The sequence below is a fragment of the Semicossyphus pulcher genome, unplaced genomic scaffold, assembly GCF_022749685.1.
Source record: "Semicossyphus pulcher isolate SPU_LCO1_2020_fin unplaced genomic scaffold, fSemPul1.0.p SCAF_20, whole genome shotgun sequence".
NCBI lineage: Eukaryota > Metazoa > Chordata > Actinopteri > Labriformes > Labridae > Semicossyphus > Semicossyphus pulcher.
In genome coordinates, this window is record NW_027211694.1 from 4,133,471 (window position 1) to 4,160,651 (window position 27,181).

Genomic DNA, 27,181 nt, shown 5'->3' on the forward strand with positions numbered 1-27,181 from the left:
AAGCTAAGTCGCATTTGTTTGCTTAGTTCCAATCAGAATTTGTCATAAGACACACAAGATTAAACAGCTCGATTAAGAGGCTGCAATCTTTCTGTTGCTGTTCATTATGGCTGATTATAGCTGTGTTACGCTCAGCTAGCAAGGCTCCATTGCTCACGTAGCCTTGCAGGTCATACCGTTCCTTTTGTAGTTTTTAGTCGCAGTTTTTGTGCCGACTTCCTGGTGTTTGTCCACAATGTGAAAAAGTGTCAAAAGGCAATCACACTATTTGTTGCTAACATATTTGGTCACATTAATTTTTTTGTGGTAGTGTTAAACCGCGGGCTTGTTTACAAACTGCCATGTGTAAAGCAATGTTGCTGTTAAGATATACAGACATATATAATGGTAAACCCAAATTGTAATAATCTGAAATTATCCTTCAATATAACCACATTAAAAAAAATCAACAGAGGGAGAAAGATGAACAATAATATTTATAGAGATATATACAAATAATACTGTACAAGAGCACAAAGGAAGGAATAACAAGAATGTTCTGGATTTAACTGTAATATGAGATGAATCAATATACAAAACGCTGCATTAAAACAAAGGAACGGTTGTTTTATGAAAGTGTACACAAGCCTAGAAAAAGAGCCGGACTGAATCTGGACTGTGCTCGTAATAAACTTCTGCATTCAACCTCTCTCTCTCTCTTTCTCTCTGTCTCTCTCTCGCTCACACACACACACACATTTGAAAAACAGACAAATACATTCACGTTCGGGGTAAATCCCATTCACTCTGATTTCAACACAGGCACACCTGGACTGGCTAAGGTTTAACCACCTGTAGTGGCTTGTATGGCTTGTTGAGCGTCACTCTGGGTGCTTTGCACATTACATCTGCAGCACACACACAAACTGCTGGCTGTGTGTTTGTGTGTCAATGGTTGCGGAGCACATTGGAGAATGGACGCGCTCCATCCAGGGTCCATGTCAGGGGGTCATTTAGTGTGTGTGTGTTAAGTCTTCCTCTCTTTGTGTGTCCGTATTCCCTCAGTCCGTCTTAGGCTAAAGTGCTGCAGAGAGGAAGAGATTCAGTTTGTCATTTTAAAGTCTTTATAAAATTACGTCCCGTGTGCTTTCCGCCGCTAGCTCTCATTGGACGACAGCAGAGAAATAAAGGGGTTAATCCTCTCAGTCCAACATGCTCCAACACCTGCATGATTCCACATCTGGAGGACAAGAAAACGCTGCGTCCTTTTCTCAAAAATAACAGTCTCGTCTGTCCACGTGTCCGTCTGTCCGTCCTCCAGCGTTCAAACTGTCGTCCTACCAGTTGCAGTCCTTCTTGAGTAGCGTGAGGACTTTGCGACCCAAGCTGGCTTTCCATGGCATGACGAAGCTCTTCATGTTGAGCAGGAGGCGGTTCTGCTTACGGTCCGAGTGCCCCGCCACGAGGTACTCCACGTCTGAGAAATGAGGTCAAAGGTCAGGGGCAATTAAGCTTTGGGGAAACAGTTTCAATCTTAAAAAACTAGCATGTGTGTGTTAGCAATTTAGCAATAATGGTTTGATAATGTGTTTTTTTTTGGATACATTTTAACACAGTCTCACCTGGGTTGAGGATTGGACAGGTGCATCCCCGTAAGGTCCAGGACTCCGGGTAAAGAGTGACCAGACCTCTGTGTATCTTCACCTTGCTGTTCTGGCTGAGCACCTTCTGAACTTTGACCTCCACCTCGGCGTGGGAGCCCTTGTCATAGGCTGACAGCACCTTCACCTTCAGGACTAAGAGACAGAAGTACAGACGTGTGAAACTCAGGAGGACATTCCGAAAGGTTAGCCTCTGAAATGTTGTTTAAACCTACAAAATAAAAGCCTCAAACACCCGTGAAAAAGAAGTTACATTCAAAAGGGTCTCCAATTTAAGACCCTGTGTGTGTTCTTACCGTATGCATAATTCATGGTGCAGAAGAGTTTGCTGTTGGTCAGGGCTTGCTCTTTGCACTCACACTTCTCTGCAGGAGACAAAAACAGGCCCGGATTAATATTTGTAACCTAACTGATGTGTGTGTGCGTGTGCGTGTGCGTGTGGTCTCAGAAACTGTGCATGCCGTCCTAAGAATGCAAGCACCGTGTGTGTGTCCAGCGAGGAATGTGCCAATGAAAGCTGCAGTTACATGGTGGTGGTGTGGGGGGTCTAAGAGAAGGGACACTTGGAAGCTGTCCATGCACACACACACACAAATACACACATACATCTTTGTTCCATGTCCTTGTAAGGCCTTATCAAGACTTTAATTACTTAACCATTAATGCTTGGTCACTAGACTGTGGAGGAGGATAAATAACAAACACACATGCACCTTCACACGCACACACTTTCGCTGTACCTCACCTGAGTGGGATGCAGAGAAGAGTTCATCTGTTCTAAAGATCTGGTGCGGCTCGCTGGAGTTTCCCTCTAAGTTGTACAAGTCGAGATCAGATCTGCACAAACACAAACACACAGGAAGGTAAATATAAATCGAAACTAATGTTACAGATACCTAATGGATATGTTTTTTACTCACCCAAACATACAGTCCCCAGTGAACGGATCACAGTCTCCCGCACAGTCGCACGGACGGCAGCCATACTCGTGGAAGCCCCAGTATCCCACCATGCACCTGTCGCAGTGGGCTCCGCCTACTCCAGGTTTACAGATGCAGTTTCCGTTGGACGGGTCGCAGAGAGAGCCGTCGGCCAAGTGGAACGGCATGGAGCCCAGGGGGTGACAGCTGCATGCTGGGAGAAAAGTAAAAGAAAGAATTTAGACATGAAGGTTCGCTGTTTTTGTGATTGAGATTTCCTTACATCACAAAAAGAGGCTGGTCAAGCCGAATTAAAGGCCAAAGACACAGAAAAAAAAGTTAGTCCTGATCATTTAATTGTGTAGTCCTGGTAGTTTATCGTTGTAATATCTGTAAAACCGTGTGATTGGAAATGACCATTGGTTATGTGGAACTTCTTTAGGATTAGACTTTAGCTTTAACGTTGGCTTATCGATACCATACTTGAGCTGAAGTGGTTGAGCTCTAACATAATTATGGCTTTATTGTGATGGAATGTAAAAGTCTTGCAGCTTTATAAAATCCTAATAATGCAGTCAGTAATACATTCCTCAGTATGTCGAACTCCTAAGCTACTTAACATGTTAATGTGTTGAAAACTCCAGCAGTTTATGTTCACAAAATCCTGGTTTTCTGTGATGTTTAAGTTGATTTTTTCCTCTGATTTATACAATAAGCCGCTGCAACAATTCAATTGAAGCAATTGAATAAATCAAGTTTTATTGTTCAATCTTAAACATTCATAATCAAAGAAGACATTAGACGGTAAGAAGTTAGAGTATAAGCAGCAGAACCTCCATCTGTGTCCACAGAGGATGCATTCAGGCACTGGACTGAGCGTAGGTGTTGGCAGCGCTCATTTTTACAGGCATTAAATGAAAGAGAATAAACTTGAAGCATAAAATTACACTTTGGGTCACGTTTACAAAGTGTATCCCAAGTAAAACATGCGCTGTCTAGACATGCCATTAGTTTAGCCTGTTAGCATGTTCGCATTAGCTAATTGGTGCTGGAATTATAGAAGAAAAAATCAGCTGTAAGTCTGGCAGTTGAATCTTTCTAGAGCTAACTTTTATATAGTGTCAAATTCACATTATAATGTTGTATTGATGTGCTCCATATAAAAATAGGATATCTGATAATCGTTATCATTTCACCACTTCTCCATTAATAAGCAACTGAGCAGACCTTAGATGGCCTAGTGAAAGTCTGGCAGTATATCAGGCCATATTTCAATGTTAAACAACTTATTGATAACCCATGAGCTTCCATTTGAAAATGGCTAACGCTAGTATTCAACTGCTTCCTAGCTAACATCAATGTTGGATGGTGTTACAAGATTGGATAGGATTTAGCTACCTTTAGCTTGATGCTAGCTAGTTACGGGTTAGCTAGGAATATGGTTTAATGCTAATGTTAGCTATTGTGATTGTCTTAATGAGTGTACAAATATGTTGTTAAGATAATTCATTAGCTTGTGACAGCTACATCAAAACAGATACCGTTAGCATTCAACCAATTCCTAGCTAACACAGCTAACTGTCATTACTGTCATGTTGGTTTTGCAGGCATTTGGTCATACATCGGAGTCTTTGACAACCTGAAATTGTGAGTTGATAAATAGGATTTTTTCAAAGGATTTTGAAAAATTTCTGTCTGAAACAAAGCTGAACTACACAAGCATTGCAAAAACAATTTATATATATATTTTTAAGTGAACAATAATCTAAATTTGGCATATAATCAAATATGATGTGTAAATGCAAGAAAACAAAATGTAAAAAAATCCCCTCGGGAACATTGAGTCTAAAGGTCTTTTAAGCTGTCTGTTTGCTGACCTGCAAACAATAGTTTATTACCAGGACTTAAGTATTTTATCATTCATCGTCGCTCTATTTGTCTGTGTGATATTGTTGCAGGAGCTTGTAATACAAAGGACTCTCTCTTTTTCTTATCGCACACACACTCAGACCTCTCCAGCTTTCACCCTCCCTCCTGTCCCCTCTAATTGTGTGCTGATAGGGTGTTCTTTAAACAACCTCCAAAAACAATATACTAAGACACACACCCACATGTTTCCACTGGCGGTCCAAGAAAACTACTGTCTGCTGTCTCTCTACTGTTATCAATACTGCAGACCAGGAGCCCTGCAGGAGGAGATGTCAGGCCTCCCCAATAAATCAGTCCCTATCTCGGGGGCAGACAGGGTGGGAGTGAGGGGGGAGACGAGGTGAAGGAGAGGCAGAAGACGAGGGGGGCGCAACAAAGAGGGGGGCGTTGTTTGGAGCCATTTCTCTGCCGTTTAATGATGCTTGAAGCTCAACTGGCAGTAAATGACTCTTAACTACTTACTGTACACCCTGAGGCCTGTCTACCTGCTCCCTTGATTCTTCTCTTACTATAAATACTCATTTTTTATTACAGAAGAAAGTTGTAAGTCTGATGGTTTAATATTTCTAAAGCTAAAGTCTGCTATGTTCCAAATCCTATAAATATAGGCTATCTGATAGTGGTTATCATTTCCCTGCTTGTCAATTAATGAGCAACGGAAAATTAGAAAACCTACAGGACATTGCACTTTATTTCAGTGTTAAACAACTTATTGATTACCCATTTGCTAGCATTTGAAAACCATTAATGTTATAATTCAACCGCTTCCAAGCTTACAGACAGTGTTACAAGACTGGATATGAATTAGCCACCTTTAGCTAGCTAATGATGTTAGCTAGCTACGGGAAAAGTAAGCTACGAATTGGTTTAATGCTAACATTAGCTGTCGTGACTGTTAGCTACGGGAAAAGTAAGCTACGAATTGGTTTAATGCTAACATTAGCTGTCGTGACTGTTAATGAGTTGACAAGTATGTTGTTTTGATAACACATTAGTTACTGACAGCCTAGTCACAACAGCTACCCAACCAGCTCCTAGCTAACATTACCGTTAGCTAGGAATTTGTGCCTTTCCTGTTGTATTGTGTAACACTGTCAAACAGTGACATTAGCTTTAAGCAACTTCCAAGCTAACAATAATATTATCTAGTACTGTAATTAGCTGATTGCTAACATGAGCTGCTGTCTGACCTTAGGTAATGGGTTATCATATATGTTGTTTTAACTTAATATATGGCCGGATTTTACTCCGGATTTTCAATGTTTCTTGTCTTTTCAGTCGCTGATCGAGAAGCGATATGATAACATTTTGTCAGATATAAATCGATACGTCTTAAAACTTGGAGAACAGCAGCATTTGAGCTTCCCTCCCTTGACCACCATGGTCAATGAAGTAGCTTTTAGGGTGTTAATAAATACGTGAATGAAAGTACTGCTTTATTTTCCTCTCAATTTCCTCCGTAAAAACGAAGCATGATTGACCCTATTTACCACACAGGTTTTTTAAAATCATGGATAAAGAAACAACTTTGTCTTCGCCCTGCTAGCTCCAAACCAGACAGTTTATCAGACGAATCCCTTACAGCAGCAAAGATAAGATAAACCTTATCATAAGACAGAGGTGTGCAATATCAATAAAATCATAAAACATATCAGATTTATAGACTTCGTCGACGTGAAACATGCACGCAAGACATGGACAGGTACCAGCTACGATACAGATTTTATTTTACTGAAGGAGAGGCTTTATGTGTGTTAGTTTCTATCTACACTATTGTTTAGTGAGCAGCCTACACACATTAATAATTAACCATTATAGCACCACTCAAGCTCCATGTAAATCTAAAACACGTGTGAGTATGTGTTTTGTAATGTGTGTGTTTACCTATCTGCGTGAGAATTTATGAGCATTTGAAGGGGTCACTACACTACACACAAGGCCTCCTGTGTGTGAATGTGTGTGTGTCTTAGGTACCTGCAGGAGCTCTAACAATGAAAACTTTATGAGTGTGTGCTGAGACATGACAAGACACCTGCCTGAGCAACCAGTGCAGACAACAAAATCCCCCTTATATACACACACATGTAAACAAACACTGTAACTCACCCCCCTGCTTAAGTGTTTTCTGTGTGTATGAGCTTGCGTGGAGCTTGACAAGAGTGTTTTCTTTCCCGGGCCCCTCGGAGACTGGTATGAAAAAAATGTTCCTCACGATGGAGGGAAATTCCTCCATTGTCAGCGAGCGGCTACAGTGGGATTTCACAACCTGTACCTTCGTCTCAGGGGTTCTCCGAGCATGCCATCGTTTCTACTTTTCCAATCAATCAGCCGTCAGTGAGGATAGTTTTCTCCCCAGCCTTAACACAACAGCAAATAAAAACAAGCATGACACCTTATCCAAACTCTGAAATTCAAACCTTACATTACTTCTGTCTTAAAAAAGGTGATGTGCCAATTTTCCTTAACTCTGTGCTGTGTCATGCTAACATACCAAAAGACCAGATGCTAATAGACTCCAAGCACTGTGTAGGCTGAAAACTAGCTGGTACTGTCATAAGAGATATAGATGCTATGATTGTGACAAGACTTATATAAACTAATCTTAGAGTCTTTATGAGGCTGTACTATGAGCTAAACAGTTACGTCAGCATGCTAACATGCTCACAATAGCAATGCTAAGACACTAACTGTCATCTCAGTGTTGCAGTAGCTCATGAAATAGGAAAGAAAATAGAAATATGATAAGTAGAAGCATTGAAGATGCTAACTATTAACATTTGCCATTTTGTTCTGTAGAAACAAGGCTACTGTAAGCGTTGACAACCATGTTAGCAGCTCCCTGAGGCTATATTTAAAGAAGGCTCAGGGGTCATTTTAAGTCAAGCTAACATCAGCAAGCTAACATGTGCCCATTGACAATGCTTACATGCTGATGTTTATCAAGTATAAGGTCATAAAATGCTCACAATCTAACACTCTGTTTGCATAACTTTAGCTAATTAGCAGAACTCAGGCTAACGGGAATGTCATTAGTTTCTCAAAGTATTTCAAAGTATTGATGGATGAAAAGTTAAAGGAGCACCAAAATTTCTGCAATTCACACTTAGAGGGAGAGAATCTGTACAAATTTTGTGGCTATTTTTACATTAATTTGCGATATATTTCAGTAAAAACCACAAACAGAACTATGTTTTCATCCTAGCCATTGCTAATTTGTAATGCTAACATGCAAAACTAAGATAGTTAACATGGCAAACGGTACAAGTCCTAAGCTGCTAGCATTTCTATTCTGGGCATGTTAGCGTAGCGACGTTAGCGTTTAACCCTGTAGGCTACTTGTTCAACCTCATAGAGATGCTAGCATAGCTGTTATTCTTGATGAATGTTTGCTAAGGTTGATCTGAATCATATTATCTATTAGTATTCTTGTGTTATTTATTACTTTATAGGGATTTGGGGGTTGATGGGTTTGAAAACATTTTCTAAGAATTTCTGTTTTGATGGACCTTTTGATACCATACATAACCGAGTATCATGACACCCAACCTCTAAATGATATAATTGGACTGATAGCCAACATTTTCTCCCCTCCAGATGTTTTGAATGGTCTGGTGCATTTTTCCGAGTTGTTTAAAATTCAACGTGTATGCCTACGTGAACGCACACATTCTTGTAATCATGTGCGAGTCCAGCATACCTGCAGGCCTGAGCTCACTGGGTCAAATCTGACAGATAATCTGAGGGAGAATGTAGCCACTGCTCCATGTTTATGGATGACTATCGCGTGTTTACTTAAGACTCGTCTCATCACCGGAGGGCAGCACATCGCTCAACCCGGACACACACGTACACACAAAAGACCCTCACACATGTACTTCCAATGATTACCCCGAAGCAACTCCAGCTCTGAGTCACACATGAGAAATTGCAAAACAAGCCAAAGATGGACAAGGAGGGGTTGTGTGTTGAGATTTGAGTCAAGACGTAGGAATGCCACCATCTGATGATTAACTACGGTGTAAACCTCGGATGGAGCGTGGGCCGTCTGCAGCCCCACACACACACACAAACACAACCACGCACACTCATAGAGCCAGGTGCCCATCAGGAATCAGTGTTATCCAAGCGGCACGTCCCGGCTTGTGATATCAGTCCTCAGCATTCCTCCGGAGAATGAGAGCACCGTGCCAGTGTGGTCTGTACGAGGTTAATGTTATGATTCACGCCAGCAACATTTTCTGTCAACACTTGTGTGATTAATTATGATTTATGACATTTCACAGTCTGTTCTACATGTCACTCTGTGGGTTTCGCTGTCAGTTTGACAAAAAGATTGCATAAATAAAAATGCATCTGAAATTCACTTGTGAAATTCCTCAACTCCTCGGTGATTCGATGACAAATTGAACAACCGAGGATACGTTTGTTTGTTTGTTCACATTTGGTTAATTTTGCTTCACCTTCAGTCCAAACTATGATATTAACTAAGCAAGAGCATTGTAGACTTATATCACAAAGATTTTCCAAATGCCTGCTATGAAACATGACTTTCTATTCATATATTTCATGCTGTTAAAGAAATAACTTATGAAGCTTAAGACGCAGAGGTTATTTAGCTAGTTTGTTGTTATAAAACTAAGAAAATTACAGATTTAACCCGTCCAGGATTCACTCACTGGATACAATCAATGTGGAAATAAACAAAAAATTGATTTTAGTCTGGCTAAAAATCAGGAAAAAGACAGATTTCATGCAGGCCCCCTTTTAATGTATACCATTAAACATTAAAGAATTACAGAGCCTGTAGTCCTAAAAACCCAGATTCCCAATTACAAACTGACAATTATGCAGGGTGCCTGCAAGTGGCATCAATCTGGATTTCAGAGTTAATGATGCCAAAGTCACCAGCTGATAATAACATTTTCATAAGTTTGAGAAGTCTTCTACTGCTAACTACCTGTTATACCTTTGTATAATAACCATAAGGTTAAACATCAGTCGTACCAGCTATCACCCAAAATTAGGACCACATTTTCCATACTCACCGCTGCTCACATTAACGGCACTAAGGCCTCCAAGTTCCTCTTGTTGGAACAACTTATCATCTCCTTTTTGCTTTGAAATGATAAGAAATGTGTGTATCTTACGTTTGCAGGAGTCTTGAGCGGTTTGAGGTCGCTGAGGGTCTCTGAAGAAGCCGGCCTTGCATCTCTCACATTGCCGTCCTTCAGTGTTGTGCAGACAGTCACAAACGCCTCCGCTGCGCTGGCCTGACTCACGCCACGCCGTCCAGTCGAAATGGCAGCTTTGAGCGTGTCCGTTACACTTGCACTCTGGTAAAGAGGAAGGACGTAAACTCATCAGTGAAAAGGACACACAGGAGGAGGTGTCAATGTAGCTGATATTCACCTGTATGTATCTGAGTCATATAAAAATGCTTATTACCCAGAAGACTAGAATGATTTCACCATAGTTGCATCATGATTTTCTGCAGCTGGTGCCATTTTTGTTTCCCCTCAGACATTCTGACTCTGCCAATGACATTTTTTAAAGTTGCTGTAGAGAAAAAGTGCAGCTGTGCTTGTCTGACTCACTCCGACATTCGTGCGGCGCTCCCGTCAGTCCGTCTGCGGGCTGCCAGGGCCGGTCGTTGTAGAGAGGAGCGCAGAGCTCGCAGTGATCACCTGCAGTGTTGTGTCTGCACACACACTTCCCATGGACCTGAGCGGAGAAGAAGAAGAAGAAGAAGAAGAAGAAGAAGAGAAAGACAGCTCATTAGCAACAAGAAAAATGATAAACAGAGGTGGAGATGAGGGGGATAAAGAGGTCAGTGAGATGGGGAGGAAAGTTTCCCACGTGAGGACAAGGGGTGAGGACCTCACTCTTTCTCAGTTGCCTCAACTTCTTCTTCTCTGTTTCCTTGTTTCCTTTTTCTCCATTTCCTCCCCCTCAGTCTCCCTCGTACTCCCTCGCCTGAAATTAGTGAATGGAGATTGATTGTTTGGCTTCATCACTGGAAACAAGAACGGGCCTCTGGTCTGAAAAGCCTGTGTATGTGTCTGTGTGTGTGTTTGTGTTTGTGTGTGTATGAGAAGAGTGCAAGTATGCAGCGCTGAGAGCACAATAACAATCTCCTTGTCATTCCTGCGAGCTGGAATGCCATGCATGCTGGATAATGATTGAAGGGAGGGGGGGGGATTGCAAGGCATCTGAGGAAGCTCTTTATTTGTTTGCGTTACACCGTGCAACTGTAATGTAGGACACACACACACACACACACACACACACATAATTATACAACGATTACAGAGGTAGGCACAATTATGAACGCGAATACACATGCTAGTCCTGCTAATGCACAAAAACACAAATTCTTGGAAGTGTTTCCCACGGTGTGTGAAGTATTCAGATTATGTAAAAGTCCTGAAACCATGAAAACTCTGCTACAAGAGACATTGTGTAACTGTTATCAGCAAAATGTAGCAGCTGTGCAGTAAAATACTCCCTGTCAGGACTTTACTATTAAATATGATGTTTTGGAATAATTATTGCTGCTGCATTAATGTTGCATTTTACTGCTGTAGACGTTTAAAGACCCCCTCCAGTGAAAATCAAGTGTTTAACCTTGTAAACATCTCCATGTGGTGTTCTTCATGTGCTACAAGACATATCAGAGACAACATCAGCAGTCATCTCCATGGCTGGGCCTGTCTGCTTTTAAACTGCAGTGTACCAAGGACAGGCTGAACAACACGTTTTCAGATTGGCAGGTTTGTGACGTCACAAACCTAAGGAGCCAATCGCGTTAATGGACGGGGTGACGCTATGCGTATCATTATGTGTAACCTATGGCAACCACTTCGGCGATGCTCGAGCCAGCTGTAACCGTCGTCGTCATTTTTGCAAACCCACTACTGACTACTAACGTTAACATTACTACTGCTAATTACAACATTTCAAGCTAGCTAAGTTTCAACAAGTTGCCACTAAATGACGACAGAGACGTGTTTTGTTTTCGCGATGGAGGGGGCATATTTGCATAGTGGGTGGGGCCTTATGAGGGAGAAGGAGGAGATACCTTGGGAGAATTTTTACAAGGTAATTAAACTTACTTTGCAGAAAAAACATATCAGACATGATTTATTATTTCAAGCAGAGCATTTTATATGTCTTAAAACATGACTGGAGCTGGTCTCTAAGATTGAGCTTATTTCAACTCATTTATTTAATCTAACGCAATGCACCATTGTCTATTAGATCATCATACATTTGCAGCATCATGTCCTTTGAGAACCATATTTCTATGAAGTCATAAAGAACGCCCTGTTTTCAGCTGTGCGATGATGCACAGGAATTCAATAGTTGAGAAGTAGAAAAATTGCTTGATCGATTGGTTTAAACTTGACAGGAAGGAATCTGACAAGTAAGCAAAGCTGTCGGACAAATGTAGTCAAGTAAAAGTGAATTATTTGCCTCTGAGATTAACTGGAGTGGAAGTATTAAGACGCATAAAATACAAACATAAGTATAGCACAGGTATTTGACTTGAATAACTTGGTTACTTTATACCTCCCATAATGTGTCTCTAACTCCTGAATGGCTCTGATTCACACACAAACGCACTGTACTGAGTATGGAGTTAAACACATCCACATGCTGTAGAATCAAAGCAGCATGTTCTCTCTCTGGACTGACCTCAGATCAGCCCTGCAATGCAGAGGTGAAGCTCCAGCACACATGACTGATTTTACACCATTTCAATCACGCTAATAGGGGAGCAATTGCATAAATGAGAGGTCCAGGCTAATAGGAGGCAGGAGACCTCACGACACATATAGTAGAATTAAAAGTAATTCATTGAACAGTAATGAGTGGCACAGGAAAATAAGGAATGACAGGGAGGAGGAGGAAGGAGGGGGTCCGGAGCTGGCTCGAGTCCAGGCAGCTGCTATTTCAACCTAATTCAAATGTTTACCATACCGTGATACGGGACAATTAACACATGTACACACTGAGGGCTGCACACACGCAACCGTCAAATATTCAGAGGACAGAAAGGAGTCGGACTGATGCTGATGGAAACATCTCTTAAAGTTACAGGTCTTGAAATTCAACCAATCAAATGCCAAAAAAAAGATTTTGCTATCGCTAAAAACATGATTTGGGGGGTCCAATGGATACATTTATAAAAATGTTTCCATCTGCTCCTGCTTGTCATTATGTGTGTAAACATGTGTAAATGAGTGTGTGTTTGTTGGCTTTGTTGCTAACTAACAGACAGTGAAATCACCCTGAACTGCAAAAAGCTCCCATGTGGGGGGCACAGGAGCACAAACAAACAACAACAAACAGTCCTTACGTCTTTACAACGTCTGGGCAGTAATGACTCGACTTACCAGGACCGCTTTCACTGCTGATTACTGCACACACACACACACACACACACACATATGCAAACACAAACTGCACGCTCTGAGCAGACAAAACATTGCATGCTTAAGCACACACACCTAACACACAGCAGACAAAACAAACAACACATAGCCAAGTGCAGAACAGAAAGGAATATAATTGTATGTTTTAAGTGTGTAAGAGTGTAGCTTAATACTGTTAATAAAGTACTTTAACTTCATATAAATCGAGGTATTTTCCTGTCATGCAGCTGTATACTTTGACTACAATACTAACCCTCACCCTTCCTTTCTCTTCCCTGAGTGATCGGCCATCTCTGCCCTCATCTCCCATCTCGCTCTGCTCTGCTTGTTTGGGTTTTTGTCGAAACAGAGACACAAAACAAAACCGCTGATAGGCAGAAAAAAATGCACTTATATAACTTGTGTGTGTGTTTACCAAATGCTCCCCGCATGCCACACGGCAAAACGACACTCCGATGACCTGAGGTAATGTTGTGAGGAAAGTTAAGCAGGATTTAGGTTCAAGTCTCGGCTAAAGACGGACTTATATGTATGATAAAAAGTGAATATCACGTCACAAGCCACAGATGTCAGCATCAAAATGAGCTGTGTTTTTATTACGACCCTGGCGTGCAGAGCAGGGTTTTACATCCCCGCGGTCTAAAGACTGTTTCAGAGGATTTTCTGCCCTCAGAAGAAGGAAATCCTCATGAAAACACTCCGTAGAGCTACCAGGAATTTCCTGGCATGAAAATAGTCAGATTCAAAGATTTAAGGACTGTTTTCAATAAATCAGCTATCAGCAGCTTCGGTACAAAAACACTGTTATCGGCAACGAAAACACGTGAATGGTCTTGTTCATTTATCATGCATTTAATGCCGAACATTTCTCTTTCACATCAGTGTAAAAAAAATACTTTTTCCAGCATTTTTAGGGTCTAAGTTCTGTGGTGTCCTTTCATACATTTAATGACTTTAGTTTAGAGTTTACTTGGAATAGAAAGTGAAATGATGATCAGTAGAAACACAAAGGTTTTTAGTGGAAAAGAATGCAAAAAAATACAGGTTTACAGCCTTGCTAGCAGCTCTGTGAGGCTCTACTAAACTTAAGCTGAATGCTAACATGGGCATGCTAACATATGCCCAATAACAATGCTAACAATCATATGTTTAGCAGGTATAATGTTCACTAAAATCTTAGTTTAGCACTTTAACATGCTAGTATCCACGACTAGAGTGCTGTTAGCATTATGCTAATAGAGTGCCGCTAGAATGCTCACGTTTGCTAATAGAGTGCTGTAGCATGCTAGCGTTTGCAACTAGAGTGCTGTTAGCATGCTAGTGTTTGCTATTAGATTGCTGTTAGCATGCTAGCGTTTGCTAATAGAGTGCCGTTAGAATGCTTGCGTTTGCTATTAGAGTGCTGTTAGCATGCTAGTGTTTGCTAATAGAGTGCTGTATGAATGAGGCTAAAAAACAGAAATTAGAAAGCATTTTTGCACTTCCGTTTCCCCCGTGTCAAAGTTAATCAATGTTTTGAAAGGGTTTCGGATAAAATGACAGAACAAACTACCTAACTAACTAACTAACTAACTAACCACTATCTGTGGTTAACACTAGATTAATGTGTCAGTAAATATGTCAGTAAATACCCCACAAGCTATGTATCTTAATAAAGACGGTTGCTAACAAGTGGCTAAAAGAGGCTGATATTAAACTTCATCACGTCAAACACAGACGAGGTGGAAGGTGTAGCTTCTTTATACCCTTACGTTAGCTTGTCTGACCAATATCCCTCATAAGGCACGATATATCACTCCACATAGGAGACGAGAGACTGATAGGCCAGCACGTGTTGATATTAGCTTAGCACACATGTATGTTTTATTGGCATTTATGTTGGCTGCTACGCATCAGTGCACTTCAGCACAGTTTGTCATGATTTTGTCTTTCAGATCATTTCCTGTTTTACTTTGATATTTACGCCCTTGTGATGTTCTACTTCCTGCCTTTGTGTGTTTTCCCGCTTGTTTGATTATGTGCCCCGCCCCTTATTGTTTTCACCTGCCGCTCGATTGTCTCACCTGTGACTGATTAACCTCGCCTCCCCAGTGGTCTTCCCCTGCCTCTGTGCCAGTTCATCGTTGGACAAACCTTTCGTCAAGTCTCCCGTGGACTTTTTTTTCAACTTCTTCTTGCCTTTTGTTTACAAAGCTTTTTCTTGTAGTCTGCATGTGGCTCCTCTCGGTTGAACTCCAAACCTGACACTGAAATGCCAAAGATACCCTCGAGGTAGTGACGCCTTAATGTTGTTTATCCATAAAAGAGCATCGACACGTTTATGTTTCAAATGTAAAATGTCTGTTTTAGTGCAAATCAACGCAGTTATTTCCAAAAAACTGCAGATATAGATCAGAAATGTTTGTTTTGTTTGCTGTTTATGTAGAAAAGTAAACTTTACATTTTTGTCCGTATTTCTAACCCCTCAAATATTTAGATTATTATCAACCCTTGTCCATTATCAGCTCGGCTTTACTACTGTATATATATCGACGTAACGCTGTTGTTTATCAGTGTGAATCTCTCAGCTTATATAAGTTGTCCTTGTTGACTCTCACTTTCCCTGTTGAGCTTCGCTGATTGCAGCAGAACGGACGCTCGACTTCAAAGTCTCCCAGCGTTTGTGTTTGTGGAGATGGCTGTGATAGGAGCGCCGCTCTGAAACCTCTACGGCTGATCTCCAGGAAAAACACAGAATCACACTTTTATCAAACTCAAACACACATCAACACCATCATTAACCCTCAGGCAGATAAATCAGTATCTCCATCTCTTGGGTTTGTTTTGAACAGGAAAGAACGGCAGCTGTTTATCTGAGCAGAAGAACAGTGGAAGTGAAATGTGATCCCCCTCCGCCACCATCGCCCCTCCTGTAGTCTGTTATTAAGACGTCTGCCAACACAAAGTGAACAGGCCATTTACTCTGTAAGTATCAACCTAATCTTAAATAATCTTAATTTCAAAGAACAAGTGAAAAGCCTGCCCATGGGGTGTGATTACTGCATGATAATTATCCAAACAAGTGGAACCTGAAGAATGGAAGGAAATGTCTGCATGTCAAAATAAGAGTGTTGCATTAGTCTCACAATTATTTAGGTTGGAAATGTAATTACTGGCAAAGAGTATTGATGCAAAAACAGATCAAAGCTGTAGATCTACTTCAGCTTTCTTTCAACAGACAGCGGAAATTGCTAGAAAACGCTAGTAAATTAACCTTAATAAATTTTTTTTGGGGGGAAACTACCGTTTATAAACTCACATAAAAGCCATTCCTGGTCAGAAAATGACAGCCTTTCCGTTTGTCAATGTGTTGTATGTTATGTTTGCGTAGTTTTAGAGTGTGGGTGTTAGAGCGAGTGTGTGAGAGCGTCAGGAAGTGATTGCGCACGTGACTTACGAGATCGAATGGAGATCAGAGCAGCGGGAGAGCGGAGGAAAGTGTTAACGGTAGCTGTAAGAAATAACAGAACGACTGTACTGTGTAAAAAAAGCCTACAACTCCTCAAGACTCAAGCCGGGTTCCCGTGTCTCGCTTACTGCATGCTGCTGGTAACGGGAGTTAGCCCCGAAGCTAGCTACAGCTTCGGCCCTGGAGCAGAACGATAAGACTCCCCTGTGCTTTCTGACTACGGTAGGGACGCTGAAGCATACAAACAACAGTTTCATCAAACTGAAACCCTGCCGATGTTGGCCCTACTTTTCCTGCAACGTTGGTCATTTATCTCTTAAGCTAGACGAGCCTCATTAGATAAAACATTTGGTGCTTTGTCCTGGGCTCTATGTCGAGTTGGGTTAGCAGACTCTATTTCTAAGCTAACGTTAGCGGTGTAGAGTGGCGGAAGATAGGTTAGGTTTGTTCATTTGGAAATACAAAGCAACTTAAGGGACTATGTGGAGCATTTTAGGTGTATTTAAACTCTGCCTTGTACTTTTATAGTAAGTTTTACTTACCTTCAAAGTTTTGGACCACTAGGGGCACAGTTGGGGCAACATTTTGATCACGATTTTGATCTTCGATAAAACACATTTCTTCCAACTTAAGATGTATTTAATCCAAGTATATAGTACATACACAACAGTACTATTCAAGCACTATATTTAGATCTCACAGTAAACAAAAGCACCCAAATACACATAACAAAACACTGACTACATGCTCCTCTTACCACATGGTTCGTCCGGTCTCTGATGGCCTGGTACCCCCGAGCAGGGACGCACTGCTCGGCGTGTCCGTTACAGAAGCAGCTTCCCTTCACTATCAGGTCGTAGATGGCAAAGTGCCGCGTGGGAAGGTCTTCGTGTGCAGAGGAGAGGTCTTTGGCCTGGCAGGGACACTTCTGTCGCTTCAGCAGTCGTATTCGGATGTTGGTCACCCTCAGCTGCTGCTGGCCCTCCAACCCGAACGGGTCCAAGGACTCCCACCTCGGGAGGGTTCGGTAGATCACCTGTGAGTCAGAGAGAGATCTGCGGTCACATTTTATAAGGAATCAACGGTGCAAGTTGTGCTACCTTCAGGTTCCTAGAGTAAATTTAGCTTTTTTTTTACTTTTAAACAATTTTTATTGTCCGATTTCTTTGATATTGTCACTTTAAAGAGATAAATCTGCACCAGAAATAAGTATTTAATTTAGCCAGTTACATAAAGGAGAGAAAGAGGTCTTGAGTAAATGAGCACAAGACTGTTCACTTTTGGCGTTTTGGTCTGTTGGAGGTATAAAAGAGGCCGTTACGTGTAATGTTTTGAGTGTTTTCAGACTTGGATGGTTCGTGTTGAACGCAGCCTTTCTTCCCATTATTAAAGGATTTTGAACAAAACATATAAACTCAAGCAGGCTTTGTTCGATCTTTTGTTGTTTTGTTGGGTTTTTATGGTTTTCCCACTCTTTATAAACTCGCTGTGTGTCTTTTATTACAGAAACTAACAATATAATTCCTTTATAGTTCAAAAGAAAAGCCATACTTTAAGATTTAGAGGGATTAGACGGGTTCATTCTGTGACACAATCAGGTTCATTGATGCTCCCATGTCTCTACATCTGTTATGTTAATGCCGGTTTGTCTTGGTCTCATTTGAGCACTAAATTATGACTTTACAACCCGCCATCATTGACTGCGCCTTCACGTGATCATGAGGGTGCTTGGTGTCTTTAAATTCGTGCCCCCAACCTTTCTACACTCTCTTTCTCTCCCCCCTTCTCCCCCCTCTCTCTCTCTTTACCCTGTCTGGTCCTGGACATCCTTCAAATCGAAGATCCCTTTATAGGCTGCCATAGCCATGGCGACTGCTGCCACTAGCAACCAGCACCGCTGCGTTTGTTGGGCACGAAAAAGTTGGTGTCTGCCCCAACTCTCGCTGTGAAAGAAGTGTGTGTGTATGCAGTGTGTCTCTTTACACAGGGTGTGTTGTTGTCTTTGGCTGTCATTGATATAATTGGATGAGTAGTGTGTTTATGTGTGTTTTCTTTGGTTGAAGCTTTGAGATGCAAGCAAAGCCCCCATGCGGCGCCCTCATTGGCTGGATGACTGGCCCAGAGTGTGATGGGAGGAGCACTATTAATTTCCCTGTTGTTGGAAAAGGTCACGGGGTCACGGCATTGTGGTCCACAATTAAGAGAACACGACAAATAGAGGACCAGGGGCGCCGGTCCGCGGGAGAGCACGGAGAGCAGCGCCAGACAAAGACGAGGATGGAGATGCAGCTTCACATAACTCAGAGCCGGACAAAAGGCCCGCGACAGCCCGGTGACACCACAGCAACACCAGCACACACACACAAGCGCAGAGGCATGCACACAAACAGCAGTGTCGTAGATTCAGCAAGAGTCCATCTTGGAGCTTTTACAACACAAATATACCTCAATGTCTTTGAGTGTAGAGAGAAAATATCAGAGTGTGCATATATGCAGATGACACCCATGTTTAGGTTCATTTAAGCAGCATCGTGGATTCCAATCACGCCTCATATAATTTCCTTTGATGTAGAGACAAATTCTGATGTTTCCATGTTTGCCGATGACACCAATGTTTATGTTAATTTAAGCCCTGAATTAAGTTGTGTCTGGGAGCAGCACAAGATTCCTGAGGGGGTTTCAGTGGACCAAGCAATCTGTTCAATCCACAAACAAGCCATGCCAAAAAACATCCAATTACCAGGACAGCATCCGCACAGACTGATGGAAAACTACTGGACAAAAACAGTTTTCTCCTAGACTCATGAGAAGCATACAGTAGGAAAACATCTTGTTTTTATTTATTGATTCACGGATTCTATTTTCCTGCCGAGTCTGCACATAGTGCAGCAACCAGAAAGCCCAGGTAGGACACTGAGGCCTGGATAAAACATTACAGATGCTGTTAAAAAATCAGATTTATGTGATTCAAACAACTGACTGCAGAGATTAAACTGCACCAAGCGTGCCAGAGGAGAAAGGGAGTCAGGGAGGTGCGTCGAGGTGCATCTCTTACATTCGTCTTGGACCTACCTTTACCCCTAAAAGTACTCTGATGAGTTAATTTAAACTGTAGTGATGCTATGGAACAATGCTTTTGACATGCGTCTTCATTATCTAAAATTTTTGCACTTGAAAAAGAGTGGACATGTACGTTAACCTTTGAGTGGTTGGAAGACTAGAAAAGCGCTTTATAAAAGTACAGTCCATTTACCATTCAACAAAACTAGCAAAGATCTAGAAGGGCGATCAGAGAGCGAAGACCTCTGCCAAACCAACAAGGAGGAAACTTCGTCTCTTACATACCTGTTGAGTCTGGTTGTATATTTGGTCAGACTATACTATTTGCCACTTTGCCATCGACACCGGTGTTACACTTTGGCCAATATTATAGTATCCAAACTTTTATAGGTTCCATGCTTCAAATTTCCACCAAATTTCAGAACAATTAGCCCTTCAGTTCCTCCACAATCCTTCTGACAAACTAACAAACTCCATCGAAAACATGACCGATTTGGTGACGGTGAAAAGGCAGTGAGACAGCCCACATTGATAAGGATACTGTGGTAAATTCTGCACAGACTTTACGAATGTTTTATGTGAGAGGAAAATGCATTCCTCGGGGTCTGTTGGGTCTCAAGGACACACACAAGGTGTTTTGGTCAGAAACGCTGACTATAAACATTTATACTGACTCTAAACTCCACAGGGAACCTTTAGCTGTGATTGAATCCGCAGAAAGACGAGTGTATCAAGTGCAGCATGAAAAACATCTGCTGTTCTAAACTTTCACTGCCGCTACCGTGTGTCTTAGAGCGTTAGAGCCCAATGCAAGAGCACCTAGGTTCAAAAATATGTGACAAATTTCCACCAAAATGAGGCACATTTTAACTTCTCTGTCCTGAGTTGTTGAGGCGTTTGGTTCACGGTGGGGCATGTGTCCACTTCAGGCCGAGGAAATAAAAGTAAGTCTGGCTTAAACAGGCGTAATTCCATCAAAGCACTGTGGGCTGTAATCTGGTAAACAGGCACAATGGGCATTGATGGAAGGAGAGAGACGGAGAGGGAAACAGAGCGGGTGAGGGGGTGAGACGGGGGGAGAGGAGGGGGGGCGTCTAGCCAACAGTACCAACATCCATCAGAGCAACGGCACTTCCTTCCCAGCAGACAGACGGAGAGCTGACTGTATGTGTTTATCAGAAAGTGTGTGTGTGTGTGTGTGCCTCACTCTCTTCCCTAAGGAGGTCAGTCTCTACAACAAACACTCACATTCTTCCAGCGCGGCTGACCTCATAAATAAGACAAGGAGCCCTGCATACTCCACACACACACGCACACACACACACACACACTCCTCCCCACATTACAGGTGAACACGGAAAACCTTTCAGCACAAGAGATGACTTGCTTTCATGGCAGAAAGCTGAGACTACCAGCTCCCTGAAATCGCTCGCAGCTACAGAACAAACTCCCAGAAACCCTTGCTGCCATCTGATAACCTGAGTCAACACGTGCACGCAGGAGGAGAACTTTAAATCAAGTTATCAGTCGCAGGATTTATCTACTTATTTACCTTGCTTTATGACTGCAGCACATATTTATGATGATGTTATTTAAAGCAGACTGACCACTCAGTTAGGCCCCATGACATTCAGTAAGTTCATGCTGCAAATACGACAAGGCTGAAACTAAGGACTATTTTCTTTATGGGTTAGTGTATTGTGATGCTTATTTAATGAACTTAGGAGTCCCAGAATCCAAAAATATATCTTCAAACAGCTACTCTTATCAAACAAATGTAGAAAAATTTCACAGACGTTCACTTGACAGTGTTTTATAGCAACACTTCACGTCTGAGAGGCAGAAAAACTGCATTGTTTTGGCATTTTTTGCTTTAAAAATGACTTAAAGATTCCATGAAATCAAAACACGTTCTTGATACATTTATTTATCTGTCTGATGTCACACATTAGACAAAAAAAAGTCAATTTGCAGGTATTCTAATGATTTTTTAGAGTTTTAGAGAAGCCTAAGCATCAAACAAAACACAACATTTTTTATATCCCGCCTCCACCATACCTCTAACATTCAGTATTGACTATTGTAAGTGCCAATCAATAAGGAAATAACGGAAACGTGTCAATATGAAGATTCAAAAACTATTCAATTTAGGTTCCTGGAAGATTTTGATGCAACAAGATGCATCTGGAAGCTCCAGCGGGTGTTATAGAAGTCAAACCAAGATCAATAATCAATGAATAAACCTTAAGGATAAAGCTTGTAGCCTGTAGATGCTCTTTATATTTAGAAGAATTGGGGTATTAAAGCCTTAAAACACACTCCAACTTACTGAGCAGTAGTGATGTGCGAGTCATGAGTCAATCATTGGAAACAAAAGACTCGGGACCCATGAGTCCTCATCTCCACTAACTCGCTCGCTGACTCACCCCTCCTACCGGCTACCAGCCACTGCAAACTGCGAATGTGAGGCGAGATCACCACATAAGCCTCGCTCACTTTGGCGCTTGTTTTAACGTTACACGAATCACTCACTGAATCACTCAGTACCCGCTCTCCCAACACGCCAACCGCACGAATCACTCGTCTGTAAGCACTTTTTGCCTGGACACAAAACGAGCGTCACGAACCTGCGAAATGACTCAGCTTTACTATCAGACATTGATGAATTAGGTCCAAAAACAATCAGAAGGTCTAGAAGAGCTGCACGATTACATTTAATCTCCATTAATGTTAGCGGAGTGCTAAACCGGAAGTTAGCCTGATCGGGCGACAGAAGTCTCGAGTGCACAGGCTCTATGGTTGCTTGGGCCGGTGGGGGATTCAAGCTCTGGTAACTGACTCAGGTGACTTTCTTAAGACTCGAGTTAAAGAGTCGTACCTCCCATCTCCACTGAGCAGTATCATCACACTTTGTTGTCATCACCTTGCTAAGGCCGCAGCCGGTCTAACTGTCGTTACAGGTGATGCACAATCACAACAAAAACCAACAGCAGCAGAAAGAGTGTGAACAGCTGAGCAGCAGCTGGCCTGTCAGAGCTCTACTTGACCTCTTTTAACCTCCAGGTCAGGAGTTGAGGGGGTGAGAGGGCAAAGGTCATGCTGCCAGCACAGGTGGCTGAGACGAGCAGAAACCAATATGTGAAGAGCGAGGGAAAAGAAAGGAGAAGGTGCTGCTATTTTTACACCTTTTATGAACAAAAGGCAGATTTTTCTTGCGTGCAAAAGCCTATAAAAATATTTGACAAAAGTCTGACGCACAGCAGGAGTAGATAGAGGAAGATTTACGACCCAGCAGCAGAATAAGGCCAAACAGCTGTCAGGAATACTTGGAATACTCCATCAAAAGGGCGTAAACACACATTACACATGCAAGCTCTGCAGGGAGTCCGGAGCAGCACCACGCTCGGCATGCGCCTCCGCACACATCTGCCGAGCGGCTCCCGACACACACTGCTTCAATTAAACATCAATGGACTTCAGGAAGCCCTCTCGTGCTACAGTCAAAGTACGCCCATTAAACACTCGCTCATGCACGTACACACACACGCACACACTGAGCTTCCCCAGCACTCTGCTTTCATTCCGTATGACTCTTGCATGTTGCGTGACTTACGGCAGAAAGGAGAAGTGAATCTGTTCCAGTAGGACGGATAATCATGGAGAGGACTGACTTTAAACCTCTTGTAGTCCAGTTAGCCTGTTAAATACGGCATGTGCGATATGACATCACAAGCAATTTATTCATAGAGGAAGAAAAAGCTGAGCAGGAAACTTTCTGTCAGCCCCTCCAGCGTTTCTCTGCAGGTGTGAATCCGCCCTCCTTTCCACCTGCGTTAACCTGCTTTCTGAACCATCTGACAGAGTTTAGACGAAGAGAGATGTTGGGAAACCAACCGAGACGTGATACAAATCTGATCATCAAAGCGCTTCTGGGAGGTAGCTGTTAATTGTGGAGAGAGGAGGTGAAGTAATCTGTGAGAGATGAGGATGAAACTCTTGATCGTTATCAGTTATAATTACTTATCTTGAAGTTTATAATTGTTTAATATAATACACATGATTGTTTTTTTTATATACCACAACTGCTACTTCTTTCTACTTGTCCCTCCTTTGTTCTGCTCCTCCCAACATTTCTTTCATTATGTTTTTTTCTGTTTGAGCAATAATCCTTAAAGTTGCATCTACTGAATTCTGACCACTTTGGGTTAACACTACAGTCCGTGCAACCTTGATATGCATTAACATTTTACAGATTTAATGTTGAAGGAGTCCAGAATCTGATTTGCCATAACCTGAACTATAGTAACATGATGCAGTGCTGGGCGTAACGCGTTACAAAGTAATCCGTTAGAGTAACATAACATGTTATTTCTGCAAGTCATGTAATCTGTTATTTCGTTACTTTTTCATAAAAGTAATACGTAAAATAAATATTTCTCTTTCCCTTTTGTTGCCACAAAAGAAGAAAATCCCCAAAGCACTGTTTCTGTTTCTCTCCGACTTCTTGGCAGGTAGCTGCGTACCAGCGGAAGGCAGTGTTGCCAGATCAGATTGACAGCTTCCAGCCCAAATCAATACAAACCAACCCAAAACATAACCTTCATATCTGCATCAAATAACCAAAGACAAAATGAAAAAATCGCAACCCCAAAAAAGAGTGCAGTTAGACGCACGTCTGAAGCAGCTTGCCGGCTACGTAGCATCAACGTAACTAGCTAACCTTCTGTGAACCCTGACCTCAGCTAAGCTGTGTCTGGAGGATGAGTGCTTGTCAGCTCTGAAGAGCTCGACTTCAAATGTGAAGAAGCATCTGCAGCTAAACACAGCTCCGCAACACTGGTTGGGACTAAGAGCCTGTGTTGTATTGTTGTCATTGAAGCAGCTGTGCCTGATACTGTACGCCTCTGCCCAGTTCACTGTCACAGATTGTTAGCATGATAAAGAGGTGTAAAGGTTATAGTGCGTCTGTCATTCCTGTTATTACAGATTATGGGCCGTAAACGAGGCGATGCAATGATGGTAGAGTCGATATATTCAAAGGAAGACGTACAGTAGGCTACACGCCGTCCTGACAATATAACCCACGAGTCACAAATACAGCTCCCTCCTCACCTCTCCACGGTTGCAGGGATAAGCCCCGGAGTATTTGGACGTGCAGGTTGCCCCGTCCCGGCCTCCACCTGCCTTTCCCTCCTCCAGCCCGAAGGTGGCGCTGCAGTTGCTGGCGAAGTACTGCAGCATCTTCCACGTTCTCCCAAAGTCCTGCGACCTCTCCAGCGTCATGGCGGCAGGCCTCGGCGAGCGAAACACCAGGATGAGATGCGTGAAGTAAAACTCTGCCTCCAGGTCCAGCTGCACTGTCTCTGACTCCACCCCCTCCGCCGACTGCCACCAGGTGTTCGGATGGCGGAAGGAGGAGTCGGACATGGCCCCGGCCAGGTGGGACAGGTGCGGCAGGCCGGCGTTGCATTTGGCGCACTTGGCGGCGTCGCAGGCCAGGTTGACGTTGGGGTCGGAGTAGGAGCAGTAGAGCTCGGTGCCGTTGTTGCCGCAGACGGTCTGCGTGAGGAGCCGGCGACCCAGCGCAAGGTTACCCATGCGAGGGTTGCAGGCGCGGCTCTCACAGCGAGGGGCCACACCTGCACGGAACACCTGAGACAGACCTAGAGAGAAAAAAAAAACAGTTTACACATGAGCTTAGTAAATATGGGCCGAGGTGACAGAACAGCTTTGTTGAGAAAACAAGGAGAAGAGTGAGAGCAGCAAGGTGTGGCTCTCACTACACCTGACCTTAAAGGGACAGATCACACACCTTTAATTGTATTTTAATGCCCATTCACCTTTCCACATTGTACTCTCTTACACCCTCATATTCAAACACAGTTGTTCATTGTTGTACTAACTCTCAAGCGTGTGCTAAATGCTAAATCCTTACTACTTACTGATGCCATTTTTCAGGGACTATTTTTTTGGTAGGATGGAGAACAAAGGAAGAAGAGGAGGAATGTTTCATATCCTGTAAACCTTTACATACAACCAAAACTTTCTGCACGGCTTGACGTCACAAAAAGGAAGTGAGTAAGACCAGATTTTATAGGAAAAGCGATTCAACACATTTAAAGACCTGACTTGAACAACAGAGGACATCTTCCTTCTCTTCTCAGCTGATAATATTGTTACCTATGTCTTATAATTGACCATATAAACCCATAAAAGTGTCTTGTTAGTCAGCATTAAATGACCCTTCGAATTTAAAAGTTCTTCTGACCTGAATCTAATAGTAGCAGAGAAAGTGTGAGAACAAGTGGGCGACGTGTGACTCAGTGTGTGCGTACAAGTCAAGTGATTTACCTCGATCGGAAATGTTATGCAAAAAGGATAATAGAGGCATTGTGCACCTGCCTGCCGCAGACTGCAGCCAGCGTGGACTCTAACACAGATAAAGTTTGGCAGCTCGGGGAGGATGAGCGGCATTCAGACGCCTCCTAGACGCTTTGCAAGAAAAAAAAAACTCCCCCTGAAGGCCAGAGTGTCAACTTCCAACGAGGATTTATTAGCCAAACCCTAAAAACCGCTCTTTGTTTTTCATATCAAACACCTCACAGGTGCTCTCATATTACACCCTTAGAGGCTTAAATAATGAACTTTTGCACTGGAAGCATGTTTTTGTCAGACAAGAGTTCATGCTGAATTACATAACTGTCTGTAGGTGTGGAGGTCATGGGAGGAAACAGAATAATTGTTTATTTTCATTCAACCACTGTGCTTATTAATAATATGTAAAGTAAGGGGTTAAAATATGTTAAATTAAGCTTTGATTTAATTTGGCAGGAACTTGTAATTTGGAAGATACAGATTTAAACACAAAAGCAAAGATAAATCACAACTTTTGTTTTTCATACAAAACCTCCATTTAAAAATGGGCCATTTAACAACAATGAGGTTCAGACATATCTGTTACTGTTCTGAGTATACTTGAGGTTAATACAGAAGCTGGGATGTAATAATATTAAGCATAATCTTAAATTAAATTTAAACTTTTTAATGAATGAGGGTTAATATGTCAGAAATCAGAAGTAGAGACTCCTCAAGTCAGTGCTTAAATTGCATAAAAATTAAGGCGAGTTCTGCATTGCTGCCCTTCTCCCTAAGGAGCAAGTGCACATTGTTGCAGGAGTGACAATAACTCAAGTGGATGGGATGTTTCATGTACAATAAAACACACAAACTAACCTGCATCTGACAGCAAGGCCAGGCTGATCACAAATAAGATCAACATATCTCCTCGTGGCAGGAAAGTTAATCCAAAATATGCGAGAAAGCTGATCCAGAAATGTCGCTTTGGGAGTTATTCAGACATCAAGTGTGCACAGATTTCATCAAAGAAGCAGACAAGTGCGCAGGTTCAGATCCCGTGTGGACTTTCTCTTTCACTCAGCTGCGATCCAGTACGGCGATAAAGAAGAAACAACATGATCCCGGACGGTGCGTGATGTCCCGCAGAGAGAGGAAAGAGGAGCGTAGAAGAAGAAGAAGTGATCGGCTCTGCCCGGCTCGTCGTTTGTTGCCGCTTTGGGACCCGCAGCGTGTTTCATGTCCCCGCAGTGTGAGCCCGCTCTGCCCCGCACATCTATGAGTGAGAGCCGGAGAGGAGGTGTAGTGACAGCGGCTGCAGCTCCGCCTCTCCTCCGCATTTTTCTCCGGCTTAAAGGAACATTTACAGTTTCCCCACAACCTGCTGCTCGCACC

General features: G+C 42.5%; 1 protein-coding gene across 1 annotated transcript; it reads right to left on the reverse strand.

The window, feature by feature from the left end:
• Window positions 1–458: 458 nt before the first annotated feature.
• ntn4 (netrin 4) lies at window positions 459–27,043 on the reverse strand. The gene is made up of 10 exons (XM_069671534.1): window positions 26,666–27,043; window positions 24,545–25,095; window positions 17,130–17,408; window positions 10,084–10,210; window positions 9,637–9,822; window positions 2,561–2,774; window positions 2,386–2,477; window positions 1,937–2,005; window positions 1,602–1,775; window positions 459–1,456 (listed from the first exon to the last, which is right to left on the reverse strand). The coding sequence occupies exons 1-10, from the start codon at window positions 26,709–26,711 to the stop codon at window positions 1,317–1,319; spliced, it is 1,878 nt and encodes a 625-aa protein (XP_069527635.1). The 5' UTR covers window positions 26,712–27,043; the 3' UTR covers window positions 459–1,316.
• Window positions 27,044–27,181: the final 138 nt, after the last annotated feature.

Excerpts from the sequence above, each read along its gene's own strand:
- ntn4 (XM_069671534.1), bottom strand. The coding sequence starts at position 26,711 with ATGTTGATCTTATTTGTGATCAGCCTGGCCTTGCTGTCAGATGCAG. Across the intron at positions 10,211-17,129 it reads GAGACCGGACGAACCATGTG|GTCCATGGGAAGTGTGTGTG; the intron begins GTAAGAGGAGCA and ends TTCTCCGCTCAG. Across the intron at positions 1,776-1,936 it reads CACCATGAATTATGCATACG|TCCTGAAGGTGAAGGTGCTG; the intron begins GTAAGAACACAC and ends TCTGTCTCTTAG.